Here is a 23,138-nt window from a genome sequence, read left to right as displayed (position 1 = left end):
TCCCCGGAAGGATGTCGCGGTCTTCACACCAGGCTTCGAATATTCTCCATATTCGTATGTAGGTCAGAGATGTGGAAAACTTGCGTGCTCGGAGCAAGGTATCAATCACTGCCCCCGCGTATCTGCTCTTCTTCAGGCGAGTCCTCTCAATGGCCAGACCGTAAGAGAGAATAGAGTTGGGTCTTCATGGAGGATCGGTCCTTGCTGGAGCAGGTCCCTGTGTGGAGGTAGACACAGGGGGTTCCCCGCCAGCAGTTTTCGCATGTCTGCATACCACAGCCTTCTTGGCCAGTCCAGGGTCACTAGAAGTACTAGCCCCCTGTGGTGTTCTATCTTGCGGATGATCCCGCCCAGTAATGGCCATGGAGGAAAGGCATACAGCAGGTCTTCCTGTGGCCAGGTCTGGACGAGGGCGTCAATCCCCTGGGATTGTGGTTCTCATCTGCAACTGAAGAACTTGAACTTGGGCGTTGGACCAGGTTGCCAGAAGATCCATGGCTGGTGTATCCCAGTGGTCTACTATCAACTGGAAGGCTGTGATCGACAGCATCCATTCCCCTGAGTCTAGACTCTCTCTGCTGATGTAATCTGCACTGCGGCAGCTGACCACGCCCGGGGGGGGGGGGGGGGGGGGGGAGTCCCGTGAGGGGCCACAGGTCAGGCTCAGCTTAGGACACACAAACACAGAGATTGATCTTTTATTAGACGATGTGGTGAAGCCACCAGAGGTGGCAGTGGTGAGCAGTAGAAGAAGCCCGGCTGGGCTAGTATCCCTCAGGCGCTGGAACAGCGACTCCTCCGGTAGCAGTGCTGTAGTGGAAAGAACTGAGAATAATGAGTACAGTGGAATAAGCACAAAGCCCCAGTATGGAGAACCCCATGATAGGGAGAGCAGGCCCTCGAGGAGCGAGTACCTGATCCCTGAGAGGCTTGAAGGTAATGTACTCACACAGCGGTTCCATGTAGGAGATGGCACTAGGGCTGGAACGGAGGCAGGCCCTCGAGGAACAAGTACCTGGTTCCAGGGAAAGCTCTGAGGTGGAGATGGCAGTACTCACTGGTGTTGAAGATAGCAAATCTTTCCAGGCAGAAGAGAAGGTAGGAGCAGGCAGTAAGTAAATCCCATCCGTAAGAATCCCCTTGCTAACTCCAAGGCTAGCAAACATTTTAGACTTTAAATATCCGGGCAGCGTGACATCATCACAGGGTGACGCCCCTGAGGTTTGCGCCAAATAGGAAATAAGAGTGAGGCGCGCGCGCCCTAAGATACCAGCGGAGCATGACGACAGGCAGCGCCCAAGCTGGTCCGGGGACGCCGGAGAGGACGGCAGGCAGATGCCACAGCAGCCAGGCGTCCGTCCATAGTGAGAGAAGGTGCAAAGAAAAAGGTAGGCGGAGTGAAGCTGTCAGGAAGGGACGGTTGTAACAGTTCCTGACAGTGAGCTCCCCATCCCCAGAAGCTCAGGTCTGTTGTAAGGACCAGCCAGTTCAGAGAAGACGGGGGTAAAACCCCTGCTCAGATGAGCTTCCTGTAGCTACCACTAGAGCCAAGAGCATACTCCCGTCAGTAAAGTGAAGGTGAATCGAATAGTCTTGTCATGTTGGAACCCGCAGTCTCTGTAGTGAGCGTTGAAGTGGTCACATGTGTGCCCTCGCACACGGCACTATCGCCAGTGTTTGCCATCAAACGGAGAACTTGGAGATAGCTCCACACTGTCTAGCGTAACTGATAATAGCAACCCAGTACTGCAAAGTGTAGGAAACTGTATTCTTGATGAACTGGAATATGTAGTTAGGCCTCAGATAGGTCCAGGGAAGGTTAAGAACTCTCCCGATAGTACGGCCGTTATCACGAAGCATAGGGTTTCCATGCAGAAATGATTCATGCGTAGATGTCTGTTGGAGCTCTTGATGTCCAGGATGGGGTGAAAGGAACCTTCCTTCAGCTAAAAAGACGGTGGCAGGTTCCATACCCGCTCAGGAATTCACCCCCGAGTCATCCACCTCCTGAGAGAGGAGAAGGCACGAACGAGCTAACAGGGCACAACAAGAAGCAATCTGTAAGGTCATTGCTACTGTGTCAAAGGCCTGTTTAAGGATGGATTCCATCCGTCTATGCTGCTCATCATTTAAGGTCGCTCCTCCCTCCACTGGGAAAGTTGTTCACTTAGAGACTGCACAGACCAGCACATCCACTTTTGGGAAACGCAAACGCTCTCTCACTGCCGGATCCAGTGGGTATAGAGCTTCTAATGCTCATCCCCCTTTAAAACTTGCTTCTGGGGCATCCCATGCCAGGTCAATCAACTCCTGAATGGCTTCCAGTACTAGAAAGTAACTAGAGGCTTTCCATAGAGAAATCTGAATGGGATTCTTCTTTTGTTCCTTCATAGAGTCCTCCCCAGGAACTCCCAGCATCTTCAGGGTCTGGGAAACCAGGGCCAGCAATTCATCTCTATGGAAAAAGCGTAACATGGTCTGATATGGTTCTAAACTGAGGGAATTTCCCCATTTTCCAACAAATCTATATCCTCCTTTTCATCCATGCCGTCCGGATCCCTGCCAGGGACACCCTTGGTGAGGTGAGGCATGTCTCAACGTCTGCCAATAGGACTGGGAGAGGGAGGGCTTACCTGCTGAGGTGCCGTCCGGACAGGGGCAAGTGAGGTAGCAGACTGTGCCTGTACGAAAGCTTTGAAGGCCCTGGAAAACTTCCACCCAAGAGAAGGCAGCCAGGTCCATGCCTAGCCCAGGAGGAACTGGGGTAGATGCCGCTGAATTTCCCTCTCCCATGGATGACCCAGTCCTAGGGGTACTCAGATCCAGGGTACTTCCAGTTAAGGCTGTGGCTCACCCATCCTCTGAATGGGAGAAGCTGGGCTTAGCAAAGTCCGGGGAGGCATCCACTGTGAGGAACCTCCCTGAGGTTCCTCACAGTGCTGACATAAGTTGGAATCCAGGTCAGACTGTGAAGGCCTAATATGACAAGCAGCGCAGAGAGAAAGGCGCTTCTGTTTCTTGGCTGCCAGAGCCATTGGCAGCGATAACTGTGTGTTCTGTCAACTCGCGCTTAAAGTTTTATGTGCACAGATTTCAGGCTCCTAGGCAGGACATGGTGAGGTGTACGCACAGCCCGTGCCCCCAGCTTTATCTGTATTCTGTGCTTGGTAGGTTGTGCGTGTATGTACGGGTGCAACGTTATGCGCACAGGTGCAGAGCAGACATACTGCACGTACCGATGTTCTATGGAGGGCAATATGGCAAGCACAAAGATGTGCGCAAGATGGCACTACCGCGGCCTACCACGCGGTGTGCCAACCAAGCCTAAAGCAGGGCCTAGCCCACCGGAGGGGCTGCTCAACCTCCACTTCCCCTTACCCCAACAGGATCAGGAACGATGTTGGCACAGCGCACCGAGCAAGGAGACCAGAAAGTCTTACCGAAACCCCCTTCAAATGTCTCTGAATCGGGAGGCAAATATATATATATATTTTTTTTTTTTAACTTACCTGGGCTCAGCACTTACTGGCTGAGTACAGAGATGGCCTCCAGCTGCTGTGCTCGGCTTCCTGCACCCACTGCCGTTCAGCTGCTTAAACAGCAAAGTCCACGCCGGGAAGCGGCTACCGGACTAAGGCACACCTCTGAGGGATCTCGGAAATCGCCTTAGGAATTCTCAACTGGGGGAGAGACCTTTTTAGGTATCACCGCAGGAGATTTCTCCTTCCAAAAAGTACAGCAGTCCCCATAGGGAAAGGCCCGTCCACCATCTGCTGGAGACTGAGAAATACTGAAGGGCTGAGGTCACTGCAGGGTTGTTATCTATGGTGATGACAGCTTTGAAATCTGACTCAGTCTCCATCTCCTGGCAGGGGAGCATAAGCCATTGGTCCTGAGTCCATCTGGCTACACGCTAGGAAAGTTATCTTGCCTGAGTATTTGTGCCTTGACTAGACTGCAAATGCCACAGAGCAGGGTCTGTCTCTTGTGTGTATTCATATAGTGGTACTTCTGTTAGCATAGAATCAGGAGAAGAAAGTAGCATGCAGACACCTCTGGCACAGATGGACAGGCATTTTGCTCAAAAAGCAGCAGCCTTTAGATTTTGGAAGAGGGAAGAGATGGAGGATGTATCAAAGCTCAGCTTCTCACCTTCTATGATTTCTTCTTTCATTTTCTGCAGTTCTTTCCTGACTTCCTCTAGCATCTCCTGCAGATAGAGAAAGCAAAAGAGATAGGGGGTCATGTGAGGCCAGCACAGCTCTCCCGCCAGCAGCCAGGTCTCCTAACAGGGCACAGAGAGCAGATCCTGTGCCCTCTAGTTACCCTCATAGGTGCTCTAGGAGCCAGGAATAGAAACCTAGGGTACTGGAGGACAATACCCTAAGCCCCTTTCACAAAAGTTGCCACTGGCAACAAAAGCAGCCTGGTATTGGCCTCAGTCACATTACCTGTTTAATTCTTTCCAGGTCTGAGTCCTCTGTGCTAGGTGCTGCCTCACTCCCACTCAGAGCAGATTTCATCCTATAGGAGCAAGGGAAAAGTTATTGACATTGCATTTAGGGTTCATACATGATTACGCCAACAATTAAAATCTGCCACTTCTCTGCCACAGCAGAGGCAGCAGCAGTGCAAGCTTCTCTCACACACGCACACCGCCCCACCACCCACACTGTCCCACCACTCAGAAATGGGCAGCAGCAGTGCAAGCTTCTCAAACAGACACTGCTCCGCCACAACAGGTACAGCACAGGCAGCAGCAGTGCAAGCTTCTCTCACACACGCACACTGCCCCACCACACACACTGTCCCACCACTCAGAAATGGGCAGCAGCAGTGCAAGCTTCTCAAACACACACTGCTCCGCCACAACAGGTACAGCACAGGCAGCAGCAGTGCAAGCTTCTCTCACACACGCACACTGCCCCACCACAACATGGATGCAACACGGGCTGCAACAGTGCAAGCTTCCCACCCCCTGTCTCACTAGAGCCACAGGTTGAACAGGGGCAGTTATCAGTGCAAGCCTCACAGAGACAAAACGTGTGCAGCCGTGTAGAGAGAGCAGCAGAAATGTTCTGCATTGCAGTTTAGCACACATCTATCTTCCCACAGGCTTCCTTGCCCAACATCTGTTAGTGCCGTATGCGATTATAGGTAGGGTCTCCGGACACGTGTTACAGTTTCTTGCTGAAAACACAAGCTTAATTCCTTTATTGACTGAATGCATGTGAGACAGTGAAATAAAGAGAAAAAGATGCTGAACAGAGGCCCAGCTGTAATCCCTTCCCTGCAGCACACAAGGTGAACCACGTACATGTGGACAGCAGATGTATAAAAGCAGGGACTGGCCTTATACACCCTCGTCCAACACAGCCACAACCAAACCCTACACTGCTCCACCCCTGCCACAATCCCCCCTGAAAGAGCTGAGACCTGCATCCAAGGCCTATCTTCCCCAGCAGAACTGAAGTCTGCATCCCTTAGCCCGCCAGACTCTGACAGATCCAGTTCCCTGCCATGACACATTGAAAGCCAGTGTCCCTCCAGTGCATCACCTCACCCCACAGACAACAGATTTACAGCTTGGCCCACCCAATATGATCCATCCAAAGCCAGCAGGCCTTGCCACATACACAGACTAACAGAAATGCCTTTCCTTGGCAAGTCAATAATGCTGTATGTTTGTTTATTTGTTCTTTGCACCTGAACAGAGAAGTGGCCACTGAGTGAGCATATTCAGATGGCTTAACACACCTTACGGGGGCTATTTTCTTTTTTGTTAACATATTATCCTGCCCACTGTACCCCTGACAGACTATTAAGAAGGAGTAGGGCTATTAGCCAAGCCATACACCCAGATTCCTGGGTGCTCATTGACCAGCATGCCTCACCAGTATGAGGAGGCCAAAGCTGGGAGGGAAGGAGGAATAAGCTTTAAAAGGTAGCATACATATCGAACGTGTGAGCTACGGCACTACCCTGCCATGAAGCACCACAGTCCGAAGGGCACTGAGCCCATCACAATGCCATACTTAGTCAGTCCGCTGGCTGCATTTGTTGAAAGCTATATGTATGGCTGCCAGATTATGCTATGTCATTGGGAACAGACTGGACCAGGTTGGGTTTTGCCCCAAATGCAATCAGTGGACTTAAAATTCTAATGTCTCAGTAAGGTAGGGATGTGATTTTATATGGATTATGAACAAGATTTTGTATTTGCACTGAACGATGAAATTACTTCCTAGAATTTCCTTTCCTTCAGTCCAGTTGGTTATACTCATCAACCAGCAGTTGGAGACAGAGAGCAATAGGCTCGCTGATGTCACTCCTTATACACATCGCTGCTGACACCAGTCTGCCAATATTCTCTGGCTCCAGCAGAGAATACTGCTGGAGGCTGAAAAGGGAATAGAGTTTTTCCCCAGAGGCTCCTGAGGTGAAAGACCATCTCTCACTCCCTTGGTTGAGCAGTTCTTACTATTCATTGGAATAGAAAGGATTTGGAGGCTCCAGTTGTAAAAGCCTAGTGCGCCCACCTGCTGTTGAGTGGTTCTGGACTGAGGCTGGGGGGATTCCATGGGAGCCTTGGTGTTTTCTCTGGTCTGACTGGATGAAGATGAAACTTTTTGGAAACAGCAGGATTTAAGAACTTGTAATAAACAGAGGCACAGGGGTTAAAACGAGGACTACATCAGCCTGGCCCTCATCACCTGCATTGGTGGCAAATCTAATTTTGTGCATTTTAATTCTTCAGATAGGGCTACCTTGCCTTGATAATCAGAGGCAACAGGTTTAAACGGAAAATTTTGCCAAATCTGATTGATCGCCTATAGAAATCCATAGGCAAAACGGGCTATGTCATGTCTAGTTTTCTATATGGGATGGCCAGTAGGTCTTTTTGGCCTGCAATAGAGAGTTCTGTCCCAGCCGCCCTGTAAGATGGCCATGGCCCCTCTGAACATGCTCAACACAAGCAATCCTGTCACAGGCTGACTCTGCCTCACCAAGCAGAACAATGGGAAAAGTAAGAAAGCTTAGAGCCCAGCCTGGCAACAGCAGGTATAGCAGCAGCATAGGGGAGGATCCCAGGGAGGGAAGAAATGGAGGAAAGTTTGGCCAGGATTTAGGGACCACTGCACGGAGCTACAGCCCATGGGCATTAATTGTAGAAATCACCACCAGAATTCGGCCCCCCGGGACTTCCTACTCAGGAGCTTTCCTGCTGGGTAATGAAAACACAGGGACTCATTAGCCAGGGCCTCCTGCTTTGAGCTTCTCCCTGCAGCTCCGTCCAGGTCCCAGGTCCCATGTGCCTCCCACCTCCTGCCTCCCCTTGTGTCACTCCCTTTTATGCCCCTCAGCACTGGGGGATACCTCGGCAAACTCTGGACTGGACTCTGGGACTCGCTGCTCCTGTGCATGGTATTAGCCCTAGAGGAGATAAAGAGGCATGAATGGCTGGGTGAGGGGAGGCAAGAGGAAACTACCAAGGAAAAGGGGGAAAAACAAAATCTCAGATCCGGGTCAAAGGGAACCAAGGCAGCCTCCCGGCAAGGAGAAAACCAAATGCTTCCAGCACACCTCACCTTGTACCTAACTATTGCATTCCTGCACCCTCGAAAATATTTTCCATTGACAGGTTCTGTTAATATCAGATCCTCAGCAGCCATTCAACAAGCAAAAAAAATAAATAAATCTCCAAACAGCTACAACTAACAATCACTTAAGGAAAGGGTTTTTTTTTTTTTCTAACCAATACAAAAACGTCATCAAGCCTGAACCCAAACACCTTCCACCACTTCTGATGGCCCTTCAGCTGAAGACTTTGCTAAATTTTTCATGGAAACAATTCAAACCACATTCCCCTCCTTCTGCTCATTCTGGTCCCAAATGCCTTATTTACCTCAATCCCAGCCAGATCGATCCAACTCCCTCTTGCTAATATCCCACTATCTGAATTCAGAACAGTCTTCTCCAAAGTAGATGTAATCCTTCAACGTCCTCCTTACCCAAAGTCGATTCATCTGCCCATCATACCTAATACCTCTTAAGGCAAAAACCTAGCCCCCATGGCTCCCTGCCCCTCCCATTAATAAAGGCCACTATCACCCAGTCTCCAGCCTGCCTTTTCTATGCAAAACAGTGGGGAAAAATCATCTACTTCCAATTCCCAGACCTCCTAGGTGAGGGCAATATCTCCATTCTCACCAGTCCAGATTCAGGAAAGACTATGGAACAGAGTCCAACCCATTAGCCATAATAAACAGTATCCACAGGAACACCAACCAAGGTCCTATTAGGGCTCTCCACTACCTTTGACACTGGCTATCATCAACTCCTTTTAAAATGATTAAGTGACAGCCAGCCTGAAGGCCCAGTGCTCGGAAAGTTTGAATCTTTCCTGGTTAACATGACTCAGTCGGTATCATGGGCAAACAAGTCCTTCTTACCCAAAGACCTCACCTATGGAGTACCTCGGAGTTCAGTGCTTTCCCAGATCCTTTTCAACATTTACATTCATCCAGTCTGTGACCTCAGCCAGTCCTTCCACACCAATTGCCACCTTTTTTGTGAATGACATTGGACACTGCATCAAACGTCCATCATTGTCAACCTTGATCACTGTCGTACAGCAGTAGCCCAATGGCTCAACAAACACAAACTCAAGCCCTCCAAATCAGAACTCCTCTGGCTAAGCCAACAAGGGTACCCCTACTATCACTGCCCTCTCTATGATGCTTGATATACATACAGTGCTATTGTGTATATTGTACTCTGCTGAGATCTTCTTGGATCAGTGTGATATAAAAAATGATATATAATAAACAAACAAATTCAGTGCGAAGTTTGGGAGTTCAACTTGACCACAACCTTACAACAGAAATCCACATCTCAAAGGTGTTAAGGACTTCCTTTATGTGTCTGCGCCAGATTTGCCAGTTCTGAAACTATTTTGATAAACAGCCTTGCCACTAAGATCCACGCATTAATAGCCAGCCACATAGATTATTATAATTCTCAGAGGACAAGCAGGATGGCAGTCCTCACACATAGTGTGACATCATCCAAAGGAGCCCGACCCAGAACCTTTAGGTCAAAGTTCCTCGAGTTTTGTCTGTGCCCTAACGAGCCTGTGCAGGCTGGCGTGATATCACACGTCCATGGCGGGTGGGCTCAGTTTCTTCTCTCACGGAACCCACTGATTTTCACTCTCTTGCTATTTTCCTGGAGATTTTCTTCCAGAAGAGGCAGGGCCCCACACTCTTTGCAGAGCCCTGCAGTCTTTTTCTTCCCTTCAGTGCCCTCAGATAGGTTTCTCAGTCATTTTTTATAAGTTTTGATTTCGTCATTGCACCTGGTTGGTGCACAGAGGGGCATTGACCAAATGCAGTCATCAAGTTATAATTTTTCCGATTTAATTTTTCGTTCTGCCATGGTGCCAAGGTGTTGTCAATGCATGACCATGACCCCTATGGACACTGGTACCGCTTGAAGCTCATGGGGAAGTACTTCAAGCACCATAAATCCAGCCCATCAGCATTGAAGGAGCCAGAAGCTACAATGGATGCCAGTGATGCATTGTTATTGGGAGGGCATCAAACCCCCTCAACATCTAGGATCAGGACTGCAGTGACAGTCTGATGCTTCCTGCTCAAAGAAGGCCAAGGGTTTGGCCTCTTTGGCTCCGGCATGGAGAAGCTTCAATGCCAAGCAACAAGTGAATGCAAAGAAGCATTGGTATCAATCTCCATTAATGCATTATGCTGGGGCTGGAGACATTCTGGCTGCAGGTGTGAATCCCCTGAAGCCATCCTGAGCAGAGTTCATTTTCAATATATTCCCAGGAACTGCAACAATCCCCAGGGGTTCCAGGTGTCTGCTACTGATACACCTCTAGCTTTCCATGAAGACGTGGCCTCCCCACCTGTGTTGGCATGAACAATCTTTGAATAGCTGGACAGGAAAACCCAGCAGGCTTTGGACAGGCATAGTAGAGCATCGGTGTTGATGCAAGCCATTGTCTAACTGCTGCTGGAGTCCTTACAGCTCCCTGGCAGCCCAGTACCGGCATTGGTTCTAATATCTGTTCCCAGAGGAGAAGTGATGTCAATGTCAGCTGCATCAATGGTGATATCCAGGCCATTGGGGGAGGAAGCTTCACCAATGCACACGAGTCTCTCAGGTTCCAGGTCTCAAAGCCAAGTACTCCCCTCTCTGAGGCCTTGTATACTCCCCCAGGCCTTCCAGTCAGGTTCACACTCAGAGTATTCCTGATGGTATGGCTATAGATCTGGAGATGGCTCTGCAGAAGAGGAATCAGGTGTCTCCTCTGACTCCTCTCCTCTTCCAGAAAGCGGAAGGTCCCCACCGAAGAACCTCTCCTTCACCAAATTTCTATAGAGAACGGCAGAAGCCATTCCCTTTCCTTTGCTGAAGGACAATAAAACCAGAAACAAAATGCTGAACATATTCCAGTTCGTAGAGCCTCCTAAGGAGATTGCAGCAGTCCCAGTATACAAGATCCTTGAGGAAGTGCAGATGAGGATGTGAGAGAACTCCCTCTATGGCTCCCATGAATAAGAAGGTGGACCCGATTTCTGTGGTCAAAAAGGCTCCCTGAATAAAAAAAGAGGCAACTACTACACCAATCTGTGGTGGTCGAATCTGCTCTCAAGAGGTCTAGGACCCCCAGAACTCTGAAATCCTTTGGGAGGAAAATGTTTCCAGGGAGCAATGCTCATTGCCCACATTGCTTATTATCAGCTCTTCATGGGCCAGTACATGCGGGACCTGCTGAAGCAGATTCGAGAGGTAGCCGAACAGCTTCCTCAGAATCAGCATGACTACCTCCAGCACTGACAGATAAGTGAACAGAGTGTGGCAATCACAGTCAGGTAGACCATTGTTTTTGAAATGGCATCAAGAGTCTCTACTGTGGGAACTGGCACCCACTTGGCTGCGGACTTCAGACTTCCAACCTGAGGACCAGGAAAGATTTGTTGATGTTCTGGGCCCTGCAAGGAATCTCTTCAGAGATAGGGGGTCAAGAAAGCAGAGGTACAGATTAGAGAACACTGTGCAACACTTCAGCAACTCTCCACAGCTGCCAGGAGGTACCAAGTGGGGGGTCAAGATGACACTTCTTTCAAACCAAGGAAGCATTATCTTTCATTCCTTTGGTCCCTTACACAATAGGTCCTCCCTGCCCTCATCCAAGGCAGCAAGCAACAGCCACCACCCCAGTCGAAACTAGGGATGGGGTTTTCACTGGATCCGTCTCTGTGGAGAAGATACGCAAGGCTGCAACATGGAGTCCTCTCCACACATTCACATCGCACTACTGTTTGGACAGAGATTCCCACTGCAACAGTAGCTTCGGCCAGTCTTTCCTGTGGAATCTCTTTCAGATGTGGAACCCAACTCAACTCTCAACTAAGTGCATTTTGTTATTGTTTCAGGCTGCCCTATTTTGTCAATAAAAATAGGAGTTGTGCCCGTTGGCACTATGTTTTTGTTCAGGGCAATCCTTAGCTAGGAATTCTCCACTTGTGAGGTCTGCCATCCTGCTTGTCCTCGGAGAAACCCACTTGCCACTCCTTTGAGTTGGCTTCTCCAAGTATACGCTAAAACAGTAAACGGAGGAGAATGGGATGCCAGGCTGCATATGCCCAGTAGGGCACAGCCAGAGTTCTAGGAACTTTGACATAAAAGTTCCAAGCCAGGCTCTATTTGTGAAAAATGACATCCTGCTGTCCTCAAACACTCATTACAGAGAAGCAACTCTGCTTTCTCTATCCCATGGCATCTCACATTATAATCCCAAACACCTCCAACTCTTAAAGTACAGCCAGAGACTTCTGGTAGAGACCAAAGCAAGCAACCACATAAGGCCAATCTTAAGTCAACTACACCGGCGCCCAGTCGAATACAGGATCCAAGTCAAAACTCTCTGCCATACCTTCAGTTGTACAAGCAAGATGGCTCCCCAGTATCTCTCCCAAAGTCTGCTCTCCTATGCTCCCATAAGAGAACTTCACTCCTCCCCTCTCCTCCGCTGGCTTCCAACAGATTAACTTGTGCCAGACTCTGAGCATTCAGCTGCTTTGTCCCAAAACTATGGAACAAGATACCATATTCCTGTGTCTTGAGATATCCTACCTTACCTTCGGGAAGAGTTAAGACTTGGCTATTCAGCCAGGCCTTTCCTAAATTCCACTCAAAGAACTGACAAGTGTGATGAAGACAGCAAAGACTCCCTCCCATTGCTTGACTCCTAGAACTTGATCATGAAATTGCATCATCAACCCTGTCTGACTTCCTCTTATTGATTACTTCCTCTGCACTAAGTGCCTAACTTTTCCCAATGCATCTGTACTATTGTATCTTTCATTACCCTAGCCCTCTAATAGACCTGTATTGATACCATATTTTCTGCTACTCCCTTCCTTTATCCTGGAGGAGGGCAGGTACTTGAACAGCTCCCTAGTACCTGGGCAATGTGGTGCTGGCTTTCTCCCACGGTCTCCTAACTGAATCTGAGGAGAGAAAGAATAAACCAAGTTATGACCTCAGCCTGGTGTGCACATGCCAGCTGCGGCCACCAGAGGGCAGCTGAATGCACACAGTTTCTGCTTTGGCTGCATGTGAAGGCAATGAGCAGCTAGGCACACGGTCAGCACCTTCTGCATCCCCTCACTCACTCTCTATCTTCAGGTCCCACTTGGCTGGCAAAACCAGTCCAGAACTGATGACTTTCCTGCAGTTTTATGCATTTTCAGACCTTTGGAAGTACTGTGCTGGAACTTCCTGGTTTGGTTTTCTTTTCCAATTATGTGGGTTGTTTTATTATTATTACAAACTTCATACCATGGGTACTGGATCAGGCCCACAGGATGGCTGTGCTCCCTGAGACCAGACACTTGGGGGAAGGTGGGCGGGAGAAACACAGATAACCCCCACCTCTTCATTGGCTGTGAAGAGGCACACGCTAACCTTTTCTGCCAGCTCTCCTTGCCTTGGCATAGCACTGTCCCTGGGCATTCCCCCTGGCCGTCACTTACCACTTTGCTGGCTTGAGGTTCTAGTGCTCAAGGTCTCCGAATCATCCTGGCAAACAAAAATATGCAATTAGTTTCAGAAAGCCTAGAAGCTCAGTTAAAAAGAACAGATTTAGATGGGAGTCCATTTGCGCTGGCAGCTATGGAACCAGGAAAATTAAGGTGGTAAAGCTTGGCCAAGCCGGAGCTCCAAGAGATGGGCACAACTATTTTTTAGCATTTCTTTTATTCTGACTCTGCAGTTTCCTCCTGCTCCTTTGTACTTCCAGTGCAATCAGAACCAGGTCAGGGAGCCCACGAGCCCTCGTTTTCAACTAACTGAGAACGTTTCCCTTATTTTCTCTCCCCCCCCCCCCCTATACACCCAGTCTGCTCATGGCAGGGAGGGACCTAGGCCGGGTGGCCATGCACCAGGATGTCTTCCAAAAGCCTGCAATCATAGGTCCCAGAATACAGCTGCTAGGCGTCACCCTTAAGCAATAAAGCCACGACTCCCTGCCTCCGCAGCATACTCTGCTCCAGCCAAGCTGGGGAGCAGAAGGGCCCAACTTGGGGGGGGTAAACCAGGCACTTTCCGCACAAGATGGTGCACAGCACCGCCACCGAGCCAACCCTCAACTACTCGCTCACCATCCTGGATGAGGTTTCCTGGTCTCACTGCAGTGATCAATGTGCACTTCACACACACACACACACACACTGCAGGGGACCAGGTCATCTGCTGGTGCGGGGGAGGAAAGGTGGGTAGCCATGCTGGAAGGAGAGGGGCTGGGCATGGCGGTTTCCTGATGGGAGCCGGATGAGATAAGCTCACACATGGGCCAGCCTCCTTGAGGGTCCCTGAGCACAGCAGGGGGGAGAGCGAAAGGCCACGCACAGATCCCTACTCACACTGCTGGGTGTCTCTTCTCGCTTTGGTACGGGTTTCTCCCCCTGCTGTGTGACTTTCCTCCTGAAAAATCAGAAAAAGAAAAAGAGAAGAAAAAAAAAAAAATGACACACACACTGAAATGAATGAGAAATAATAAACCCAGCCAGTCACCAGAGCTTGCTGTGACTTTTGGAGGTCCAGCTCCTGGACATGGGACTCACTTTGACGCACATTCATCAGCAAGCCCTCCATCTCCATGTGGGCTGCCCTCTTACCACTGCTAGTTAAAGGGAGAGGCCCTTATTTTCTTGTCCTGTCGCCCTTCCGCCCACACCCAGCTCTCTTTCACCACAGGTCAGTCCCCTAAGCTCACAGGGTTCCTTACCGTCTGGCCAGCATGGCATTCATTTCCTCCATAAGCCCTCCTCCTCCTCCGCCAGCAGCACTGCCACCGCTGGTGCGGCTGGCATCGGTCTTTGCTGCTGCAGCAGAGCTCCCAGCATTCCCTGGGGCACCGTCATCCTGCGCCTGTAGGAGAAGAAGCAGAGGGTCACCTGGGACAGAACGTGACCGAGGAGATGAAACTTGTGCTGTGGGCCCGCTTTTGCTTCTCTTTCTTGCCCTCACCCGCAGAGGAGGTGGGGGAGGGCCTGGGTCAGGCCTACCTCAGGCCTAGCTCCTGGGAAACTTAGGGACAGCGATCGAGGCCTGCGCAGAGCTTGGCCGAGGAAATCGTGCGCGGAATCCTCTGGCCCAAGAAGAGCGGGTAAAGTGAATTCTGACAGGAGTACCACGCTGTGCCCGGCAGGGGCCATCGTGTCCTCCAGATTACCGGGAGTGCTGCCCGCACTTCCAGAATTCGCAACCCTCAAGGGAGGGACAGCTCCCTCTCCGTCGCCAGGGCTCACGGCCCTGAAGCAGCAGCGTAGTGCATGATTATTTAGGAGGGGGTGCTCCAGGAATAAAAGGCAACATCCAGAGAAAGCTGCAACATTAAAGTGGGGTCCTCACCCCAGGACTCACCTTACCAACTTTCCTGAGTTTTGCTCCTGCAAGAGCTGCAGCCAGGCCCACGGGGGCCCCTCCCCCTCCAGTGCTTTGGGGAGGAGGAAGAGGAGGTGGAGGTGGGGGCCCTCCACCGGAAGGTGGTGGTGGTGGGCCCCCGGAGATGGGTGGGGGCCCAGGTGGCGGGGGCGGAACTGGAGGAGGTGGGGGCCCAGGAGGAGCTCCAGGAGCGGCCGATATACCTGAAATGGATAAGAGGGGAAGAGCTTAAAAAAACGGAGAGACAGCTAGATTACAGATCCTAGAATGCTCTGGGATAGCAAAAAAAAAAAAAAAAAATAGGACTGGGATAAAATGGTCCACTATCGAGTTGTCTGGCTCCCCAGAGGGTAGGAAATTCAGAGCCAAAATCATTAAAAGAGGCACCATTCGGGCATTGTAGCTGACAGCTCCATCTAGGAGTCAACTCTGCAGTATTCAGAGCTGGCCATGGCTCTAAACCAGTGGTTCCCAAACCTGTCCTGGAGGACCCCCAGCTAGTCGAGTTTCAGGCTATCCCCAATGAATGTGCATGAGAATTTGCATGCACTGCCTCCAATGAAGGCACATTTACCTCATGCATATTCATTGTGGTTAGCCTGAGAACCCTACTGGTGGGGAGGGGGTCCTCCAGGACAGATTCAGGAACCTCCGCTCTAAACCATTTCTGTACAGTCAGACCGTCTGTCTGCACTCAGTCACCAGGGCTGAGTGGGGAGGAGCTCCCTCCCCACAGAAACCTTTATGCAGTCCACTAGTTAGTGGGTCAGGGGCTGTGCCGCCTTACTCTGTAGTCATATTATTTTTCCAATTAACTAACTAATCCTCATCCCTATCTAAGACTCCCTATCCAAGTCTCTCAAGACCTGGGAAAACTGCCTTAACGCCATAAACCACCTCCTCGCCAACCTCCATGTTGCTCTTAACACATCAAAAACCAAGCTCATCATCATCTCCACACACAATAATCCTGCACCCTCCCTCGACGGCAACCCCCTCCCCCGCGACTTTCTTCCAGCAAAATGTACGAGACCTCGGTGTCACTATTGATAACCATCTGAGCTTCAAAAATTTCATCAACGCAACCATCAAAGAGTGCTTTTTCAAACTCCACGTCCTCAAAAAACTGAAACCACCACTCCTCCACCTCAGTGACTTCCGCACAGTCCTTCAAGCCACAATTTAAAAAAAAAATAGACTACTGTAATTCACTATTACTAGGCCTCCCCCATCAAACCACTCCAAATGCTACAGAACGCCATCGCCGCTAACACCCACAAAACAGACCGTATCACCCCCGTACTCAAAGAGCTCCATTGGCTCCCAATATCTTCCCAAATCCTCTACAAGAATCTCTCTATCATACATAAAGCCCTACACAACTCTAACATACACTGGTTGGGCAATACCCTCCGCCTCCACACGTCCAACCGACCCACTAGAAGGGCATACAAAGGAACCCGACACACGCCCTCTCACAAGACCACCCACCTCAGCTCCACAAAAGAGCGAGCCCTCTCGATTGCTGGACCCACCCTGTGGAATACCCTGCCCCCTGACCTCCGTCGAGAGCCATGCACCCAGAAATTCAAGAAAAAACCTAAAGACCTGGCTCTTTAAACAAGCATTCCCTGAATAACGCAACTCCCTCCTCTCACTATCCCACCTAGCATCCCCCCTTCCTCCCATTCGCCTTTTTATCCCCACTACACCTCCAGTACAAAATTTGTATCATTGTATCTTTGAATGCATAACTTACTGCACGCCCCATTATTGCGTTCTATTATACCCCTATTCCTACCTAGTTGTTTCTGTATACCCCCTATACCTCCCTCGTTTCATATATATTTCCATGTCCCCCATCTTATATTTGCTATTATTATTAAGCCTGTATCCTACCCCACCCCCTCCTAGTTCCTTGACCTCCCCCTCCAAGATCTACTCACCCTGTTCCATGTACTACGTTTCTGTTCATTGTAAACAGATATGATGTTCCTACGAATACCGGTCTATAAAAGCGATTAAATAAATAAATAATTACTTAATCCCTCCTTCCCTGCCCCCCTCCCCCAGCCCTTGCTGCTTTGTCTGTCTGTCTCTCTATTCCTTGCAACACATGTGGTTTCCTCCCCACACCTTCTCTCCCACACTTAGTTTCTGCGCCCCTCTGTGGGTAACACACAACTCTTCTACCCCCTCCCCCAACCTCTCATTCCTTCCCTCTTTGAAATTCTGTCAATTGAGCGCATGCCAAAAAATGTGCCTGCCACCCAGAGGCAGCCCATCCGCAGGCTGCTGAAATATTCTGTGGTGGAGGGCACAGAGACCCTGCTTGTACAAACTCAAGTTACAATAGTAAAAGTAAATGTCTGTCCAGTTGAGCTCCATCCTCTTTTGGCAGATGTACATATAAAAATCCCAGATGCACACCAACACCAGCTCCCCTTGGGTCTTCCACCCGATCTCTCAACCCAAGCAATGCCATATATGCATGGCGGTCATCGCAGTGTTGGCCCCTTGATGCCCAGGCCATCCCAGGGTACTCCATTTCCATACTCTGGCCATTGGTGATCTTCTGGGTTTAGACCATGCTTTCTGGAATCCTGTGAGAGCTTTTATCTCCACCACCCTTTTTGTGAAAAAAATATTTCCTGAATGTTCATCCTGCGTCTTCCCCTTTGGAGCTTCACAGCATGACCCCTAGTTCTACAATTTCCCTCCCCTTCTTGTTACAGTGGACCCTGAGGCAGCACATTGTGTTGTACAGAGCATCTGAATCTGACTGCCAAGCGCAATGAGTTGGGTCCTCAGGCAGGTCTCTGCGTGGCTTCAATTTTGAATTCCAACTCTCCTGGCAAAATCTCCTCCCCCACCCTTTTTTTTTTCCCCCAACTTACTTCCTCTTCCACCCTACCTGCATTTGACACCCTACGCTCCCGTTCCAGCTGTTCCCGCTCCAGCTGTTCCCGCTCGGCCTGCTCCCGCTCCAGCTGCTGCCTGTAAGGAGATGGAATAAGATAAAAGGTGCATCAATGGCCAAGACAACAGGACAGAAAGGACCACCCAGAGCAACAGACAGACCAGCTAACGTTGGAGAGGGACAGGGAGAAGGGTGGTAGCCGCCTTTGATTGACAGTAATACCTGCCCTGCCTCTCCACTGACGTAGAAAGATTCCCTAACCCCTGCTTAAGCCAGAAGTGGCTCCAGGCTCCCTGCGGTATCAAGAGTCAGAAGGCCAGGCACCACAAAGCCACACAATCTGCCAGGGTACGGGGCCAATGCCATATCTTGTGCTCAGCCTAGCGCACAGTTGGACACGCGTTTTTGAACGCACTAGAATAACTCCCGAAGCAGTAATGGGATTAATGCGTCCAAAACGTGCGTCCAAACAAGCGCGTAGCTAATAGCGCTCATCGCTTGTAAATGCCACGTAGATGAGGCTATCGGCTATTACCCCCAATTTAAAAAAAATCGTTGTGCGCCCGACGCGTGCTTTTTAACACGGAAAATGTTACAGCTGCCCCGGAACAGGCGTAAAGTCTTGCCGTGCGTCAAGGGCTCAACTTAAAAACCACATTTTTACCGCAACTGTATTTCATCGGCCTCTATGTGTTGCAGTCGGCGGGCAATGGGCAGTTTGTGTTCTCTTGTAACGTCTCAGATCCTGCCTTTTGTTGGAGGGAGGTGGGGAGATTTTCTTCTCTCCTTCCCCAGAAGGCAAATGAAATTACAATGAATAATCCAAGACAATCCCTCATCAGAGCTTCCCAGAAGGAAGCCAGGGTCTCTTCTATCCATAGACTGATCTCTTTTAGGGGGCTCCCTGAGCCTAGGGCGGCGTGGGAAAAGGGGAGAATCAAAACAATGGACATAATGGAGTAATGGGCAGAAGAGAAAGGGGGGGAAAGCAGGAAAAAAAAAAAAAAAGGAGAGAGAGAGAGAGAGATCCGCCCCCCCCCCAAAAAAAAAAAGACTGAGAAGGAATTAGAGAACAAGGCTGGGACAACACATTCAGATTCAATTTGAATTATCCCCCCCCCCCCCCCCCCCATCCTGTGAATCGAGGAAAGTGGTGGAGGTCACACGCAATGACCCTCTCCTTTCCATCTCGCACCTTCCACATTCCAGTACCTTTTTTGCTGCTCCAGCTCCTCCGGAGATGGTCCGTTCTGGACTGGCCACGGTGCTGCAGGACCTGAGAAGGGGAGAAGCCAATAGCTCATGTTACCGAGCTCTCTGGACTCAGCCGATACCAGAGGCACTGGGATATGTGTACGACGACCCAGAGCACCTACAACAGACAAGGCATGCAGTGCCTGCGCTCCCCAGCATCTCACAAACTGCTCTCTATGTTATTCCACTGCTGCAACCATTATGCCCAGCAGTCTGCCAGCGGCCACCCCACTCTTTGATAATCATCAGCTGCATGCAGAACATATCCTGAGCTTCCTCCTCCAGTTTCCCTCTGCAGTGAACAAAGGCAGCATTCACCAGTAAATGGATTAGACCTGAGCAGGGAATTGCAAGCACACAGTTCTCAGCCAAAGGGTTCATGTGGCTTAATCAAAAAAGTCATTTCAATGCTGGAAGCACAAGTTAGAAAGTCTCTCACCCTGCATCAGAGAGAAAAGATAGCAGGCCTCATGGACCAAAATAGTCCAGACGTCCTAAGATTTAACCACATCCTGCTGTTTCTGAAGATGCAGTGACTCGGTATGACTATGGGCTATACTGGTGTCTATAGTCCCATTTACAGCAGAAGTGGGGGGGCCTGATGGAGGAGAGGGGGCAGGGGGCTACAACTCTGGGGAGGCAGAGGATGGATTGAGGAGAGAAGGAGGACTCACCGGTGTCCAGCATGTCCAGTGCTTGCTGCATACCACTGGCAAACAGGGCAGCATCCTCTTTGCTGCTGAAGTTCAGTCCCCAGACTTGCCGGGCATCACGCCACTGGTGGAAGTTGGGTGTAGCCTGGTTATATTTGAGGCCTTTGGGGATGGCACAGTTTATGACCACCTGGAATTGGAGAGGAAGATCAGCAGCGAGAGGCAACACAGGGCAGAAAGCGACCGGCTACTAGTCTGTAGCCCTCGGAGAAACAGAGGATCCTCCAACACGACGTGTGAAAGTGCTGCCAACCAAACTCCATGTCACCATGACATGCGGGTCCAGTCCTGGCTCCTATTAAAGTTCCTGACCGTACTGGGCAAGGAACTGGAAAACCGGACCTGTAAAAGGGATTATTTTCATAGAGCAGGACATGCCAGGGACTGTGAAAAGGTATTTTGAAAACAGGAATTACAGGGGCACCAACAATCTCTTCCCTTCTGGAAACTGCTGTGCAGTTTTGGCACCAAAAAATTCCACATCACAGGTGGCTGCATGTTTCTCTCAAGAGAAAAGCAAAGCACACTGGGATTGTGTTTGCAGGAAAGGTGCTGCTGCTTCGACCTAAAATGCACACTAGGAATTGTCTTTTCATGTTAGAAGTGAGCCACTCTAAGGTAACCACATGAAAGAGTCAGCTGGCGATAAAGTGCAACCCAACATGGCTGAAAGGTTAGGTTAAACCACAACCGTTCCAGGAAGAAGTCAACCAGTTTTAATTATGTTGATTCACAAGTATGTAGGTAGGAAATGGTGTGAAGGAAAAAAAAAAGGGCCAGAAAGCACAGGAAGGGAAGGGCGGCCATAGCCAGCAGAATGAGAACATCTCCGTGGCAACAAGATCCAATGCTCAGTAGGAGCTCAACAGCAGCAGAAGCTTGGCCAGGAAATGTATGGAGGGGGCATCAGGAGCTGCACAGCTGGGATGAAGCTCTTGTTCTGGCCACCTTCAAATTAATTCCTTCTGAGAGGTCAAAGACCGCTGACCATTGACCAAGGCCCATCCCATGCCACAAACAAACAAACATCTCAAGGCCAGAACTTGGGGGTTCTCATTTTTGCTTTTCACTTTGTAAATACGAAACCATCTCAGCTCCCACTGGTGGAGGGTCAATGGTTTACACAAGTACTGCCACCCTACCTGCTGGTCCTGCTGCAGCTTACGGCCCACGACTCTTAAGGAGTTGGTGGCTGGGTTGTGGAAGATTTGAACTCGGCTGGGGGCTGACGGCCCAGTGCCTGCTGGGATCCACTTCTTGCCAGCATCATCGTACACCATGACTGTGGCCCGGGAGGCACATATAACTATCTCACTGTGGAGAACAAGAAGATAAATTGAGTAGAACACCTGATGGCCCACATCACCACTGCACTGGAAATACAGCCCAAGAAATTCCTTCAGGCACATTTTCACTTCTTGTAGCAGGAACAAGGATCCTACTTGACCTCCGGCTTTACCCCTCATTTCCACGCAACAAAGTTTACCCCTGCTCCCCCACCACCGAGGATCCTCTGTGCCTTCCCCAGGCCAGACATCTCACTCCACCACTGTTGAGGATCCTGTGTACTCATCACCATCATAGGCCTTATCCCTTGGTCCCTCCTCCCCACCTTCAAAAGATCCTCTATGCCTGTGTCACGCTCTCTAACCCCTCGCTGCCCCACTGCTGAAAGACCTTTCTTGAATTCCAGTACTATTTTTGCTCCTTCTCCACCTGCCCTCAGAAAGTCTCCCTTATTTTACTCCCAAGACTATCCCCCTCCAGCCTCACATCATGCCCCCATGTTCTAGATCTTTCTTCCCACTTACTGAAGCTCTTCTCTCACACACTGTGTCTACTCTTTGAAGTATCTGAATAGCTGTACCCTATTCCCTTCTCCATTGTTTAAGGGTTGGATGCTGTTGACACACCTCCTCCAAGATGGCGTCTGAATTCCATGTTAGACGTGCAGCACTCAACTACCTTTGCCACAAGTTTGCCTACACTTATAAAATAAATGGGACATTTCTTTGACACAAACTGTAACAAGCCAGCAAGATTGGCTAAGCTGACAATTCAGTGGCAACTGACTTCTTTTAGTTATGGTTTTGCATCCTGATTGCATTTTCTATAGGGAATTCATGTCTGGCTGTTCCAGACCTGACAACTCGCCTCATCAAGATGCTGACTGCATGCACATAATGTACCTTACCCATTGTATTTCCATGCAACTTGTATTATACATCAAAGTCACAAGACATAAAATCTTAGATTATACACATCCCAGAAACAGTATCAAAATAATATTTTTAATATATATTACATTTAAGCAAATAAAACACCAAACTGCAGGCTCTAATTGTATTTATTTGGGTAGTTTTAAACTGAATTATAGTATTTGACAATATCTTTTGGAACGTTTTGTGCTTTAAAAGTAAATGTGCCTCTTTGATAGAACCAGCAGACATGGATCAAAACCTATCACTCTCATGGAAGGCAGGATACCAGATGAATCCAGGTCATCTGATACAGGATCAGCCCATTCTAGTTTTGCTCTCAGTGCATCTCTGGACTTGAGGTTCCAATTTCTCCAGGAAAAGCAGGAACTTCAAGTCCCAGCATGCCATGGGGTCCAGGCCTGGCTCAGCATGTCCCCTCCAAGGACCTGGCACTCATCTGCTACACCAGACATCAAAGCTAGTTCCCAAAGCAACCCCATTTCTTCAGGACAGGCTGACCCAGGGTTGGTTTTGCCCCATTCCATAAATGGAGATGTAGTCCCTGCTTTGTAAACAGCAGAACTACAAGTTCATCAATGCACTGGGGCAAACCCTGGACTGGACAACTTGGGGCAGATGACATGGTGGTATCCTTGATTACAGAGCATTCAGCCTTAAATAATAATGATAAAACAATTACACGTTACCCCTTTCACACTCAAGGAGAGGTACAGGGACTTAAACAGTCTTTTAAAAGAATATTCCCTATATTATTAAAACATCAGAGATGCACAACAATAACCTGATCACACAAAATGAAGCTACATGGCAACTAAAGCACTAACTGAGCACAGACAGACACAATGAGCAGACTAAAAGCAACCCAATCACATTAACTACATCAACACAATCAAAAGGTTGGACAACTGCAAGCACCACCCCAAATCAAGAACAAGGGGCAGTCTTGAGTCTATGTGGCTGCCAAGATGATGGTTGGCTTGGAATTGCCCAGCTGGCTAGAGCGGGATGGGAGATGGCAGATAGATTTTCCATGATGTGAGCCATTCCCCCACT

The 23,138-nt window shown here is 49.5% G+C and overlaps 1 protein-coding gene across 2 annotated transcripts in view; it reads right to left on the bottom strand.

Moving 5' to 3' along the window:
- VASP (vasodilator stimulated phosphoprotein) overlaps positions 1–23,138 on the bottom strand; it is a 45,494-nt gene that overhangs the window by 5,804 nt on the left and 16,552 nt on the right. The window contains exons 2-13 of one of the 2 annotated variants that reach the window (XM_029619392.1): positions 21,006–21,177; positions 19,825–19,993; positions 19,109–19,172; positions 17,891–17,973; positions 14,956–15,179; positions 14,318–14,460; positions 13,953–14,013; positions 13,065–13,110; positions 12,494–12,539; positions 7,378–7,434; positions 4,452–4,524; positions 4,153–4,210 (exon numbers count right to left, since the gene is read on the bottom strand). In XM_029619392.1, coding sequence (XP_029475252.1) covers positions 4,153–4,210; positions 4,452–4,524; positions 7,378–7,434; positions 12,494–12,539; positions 13,065–13,110; positions 13,953–14,013; positions 14,318–14,460; positions 14,956–15,179; positions 17,891–17,973; positions 19,109–19,172; positions 19,825–19,993; positions 21,006–21,177 — 1,196 coding nt within the window. The remainder of the gene's footprint in view (positions 1–4,152; positions 4,211–4,451; positions 4,525–7,377; positions 7,435–12,493; positions 12,540–13,064; positions 13,111–13,952; positions 14,014–14,317; positions 14,461–14,955; positions 15,180–17,890; positions 17,974–19,108; positions 19,173–19,824; positions 19,994–21,005; positions 21,178–23,138) is intronic. The other variant, XM_029619393.1, reaches the window with a different exon arrangement.

Source organism: Rhinatrema bivittatum, chromosome 11 (assembly GCF_901001135.1).
Source record: "Rhinatrema bivittatum chromosome 11, aRhiBiv1.1, whole genome shotgun sequence".
NCBI lineage: Eukaryota > Metazoa > Chordata > Amphibia > Gymnophiona > Rhinatrematidae > Rhinatrema > Rhinatrema bivittatum.
The sequence above is the reverse complement of the archived record's forward strand: the minus strand, read 5'-3'. Positions and strand labels throughout refer to the sequence as shown.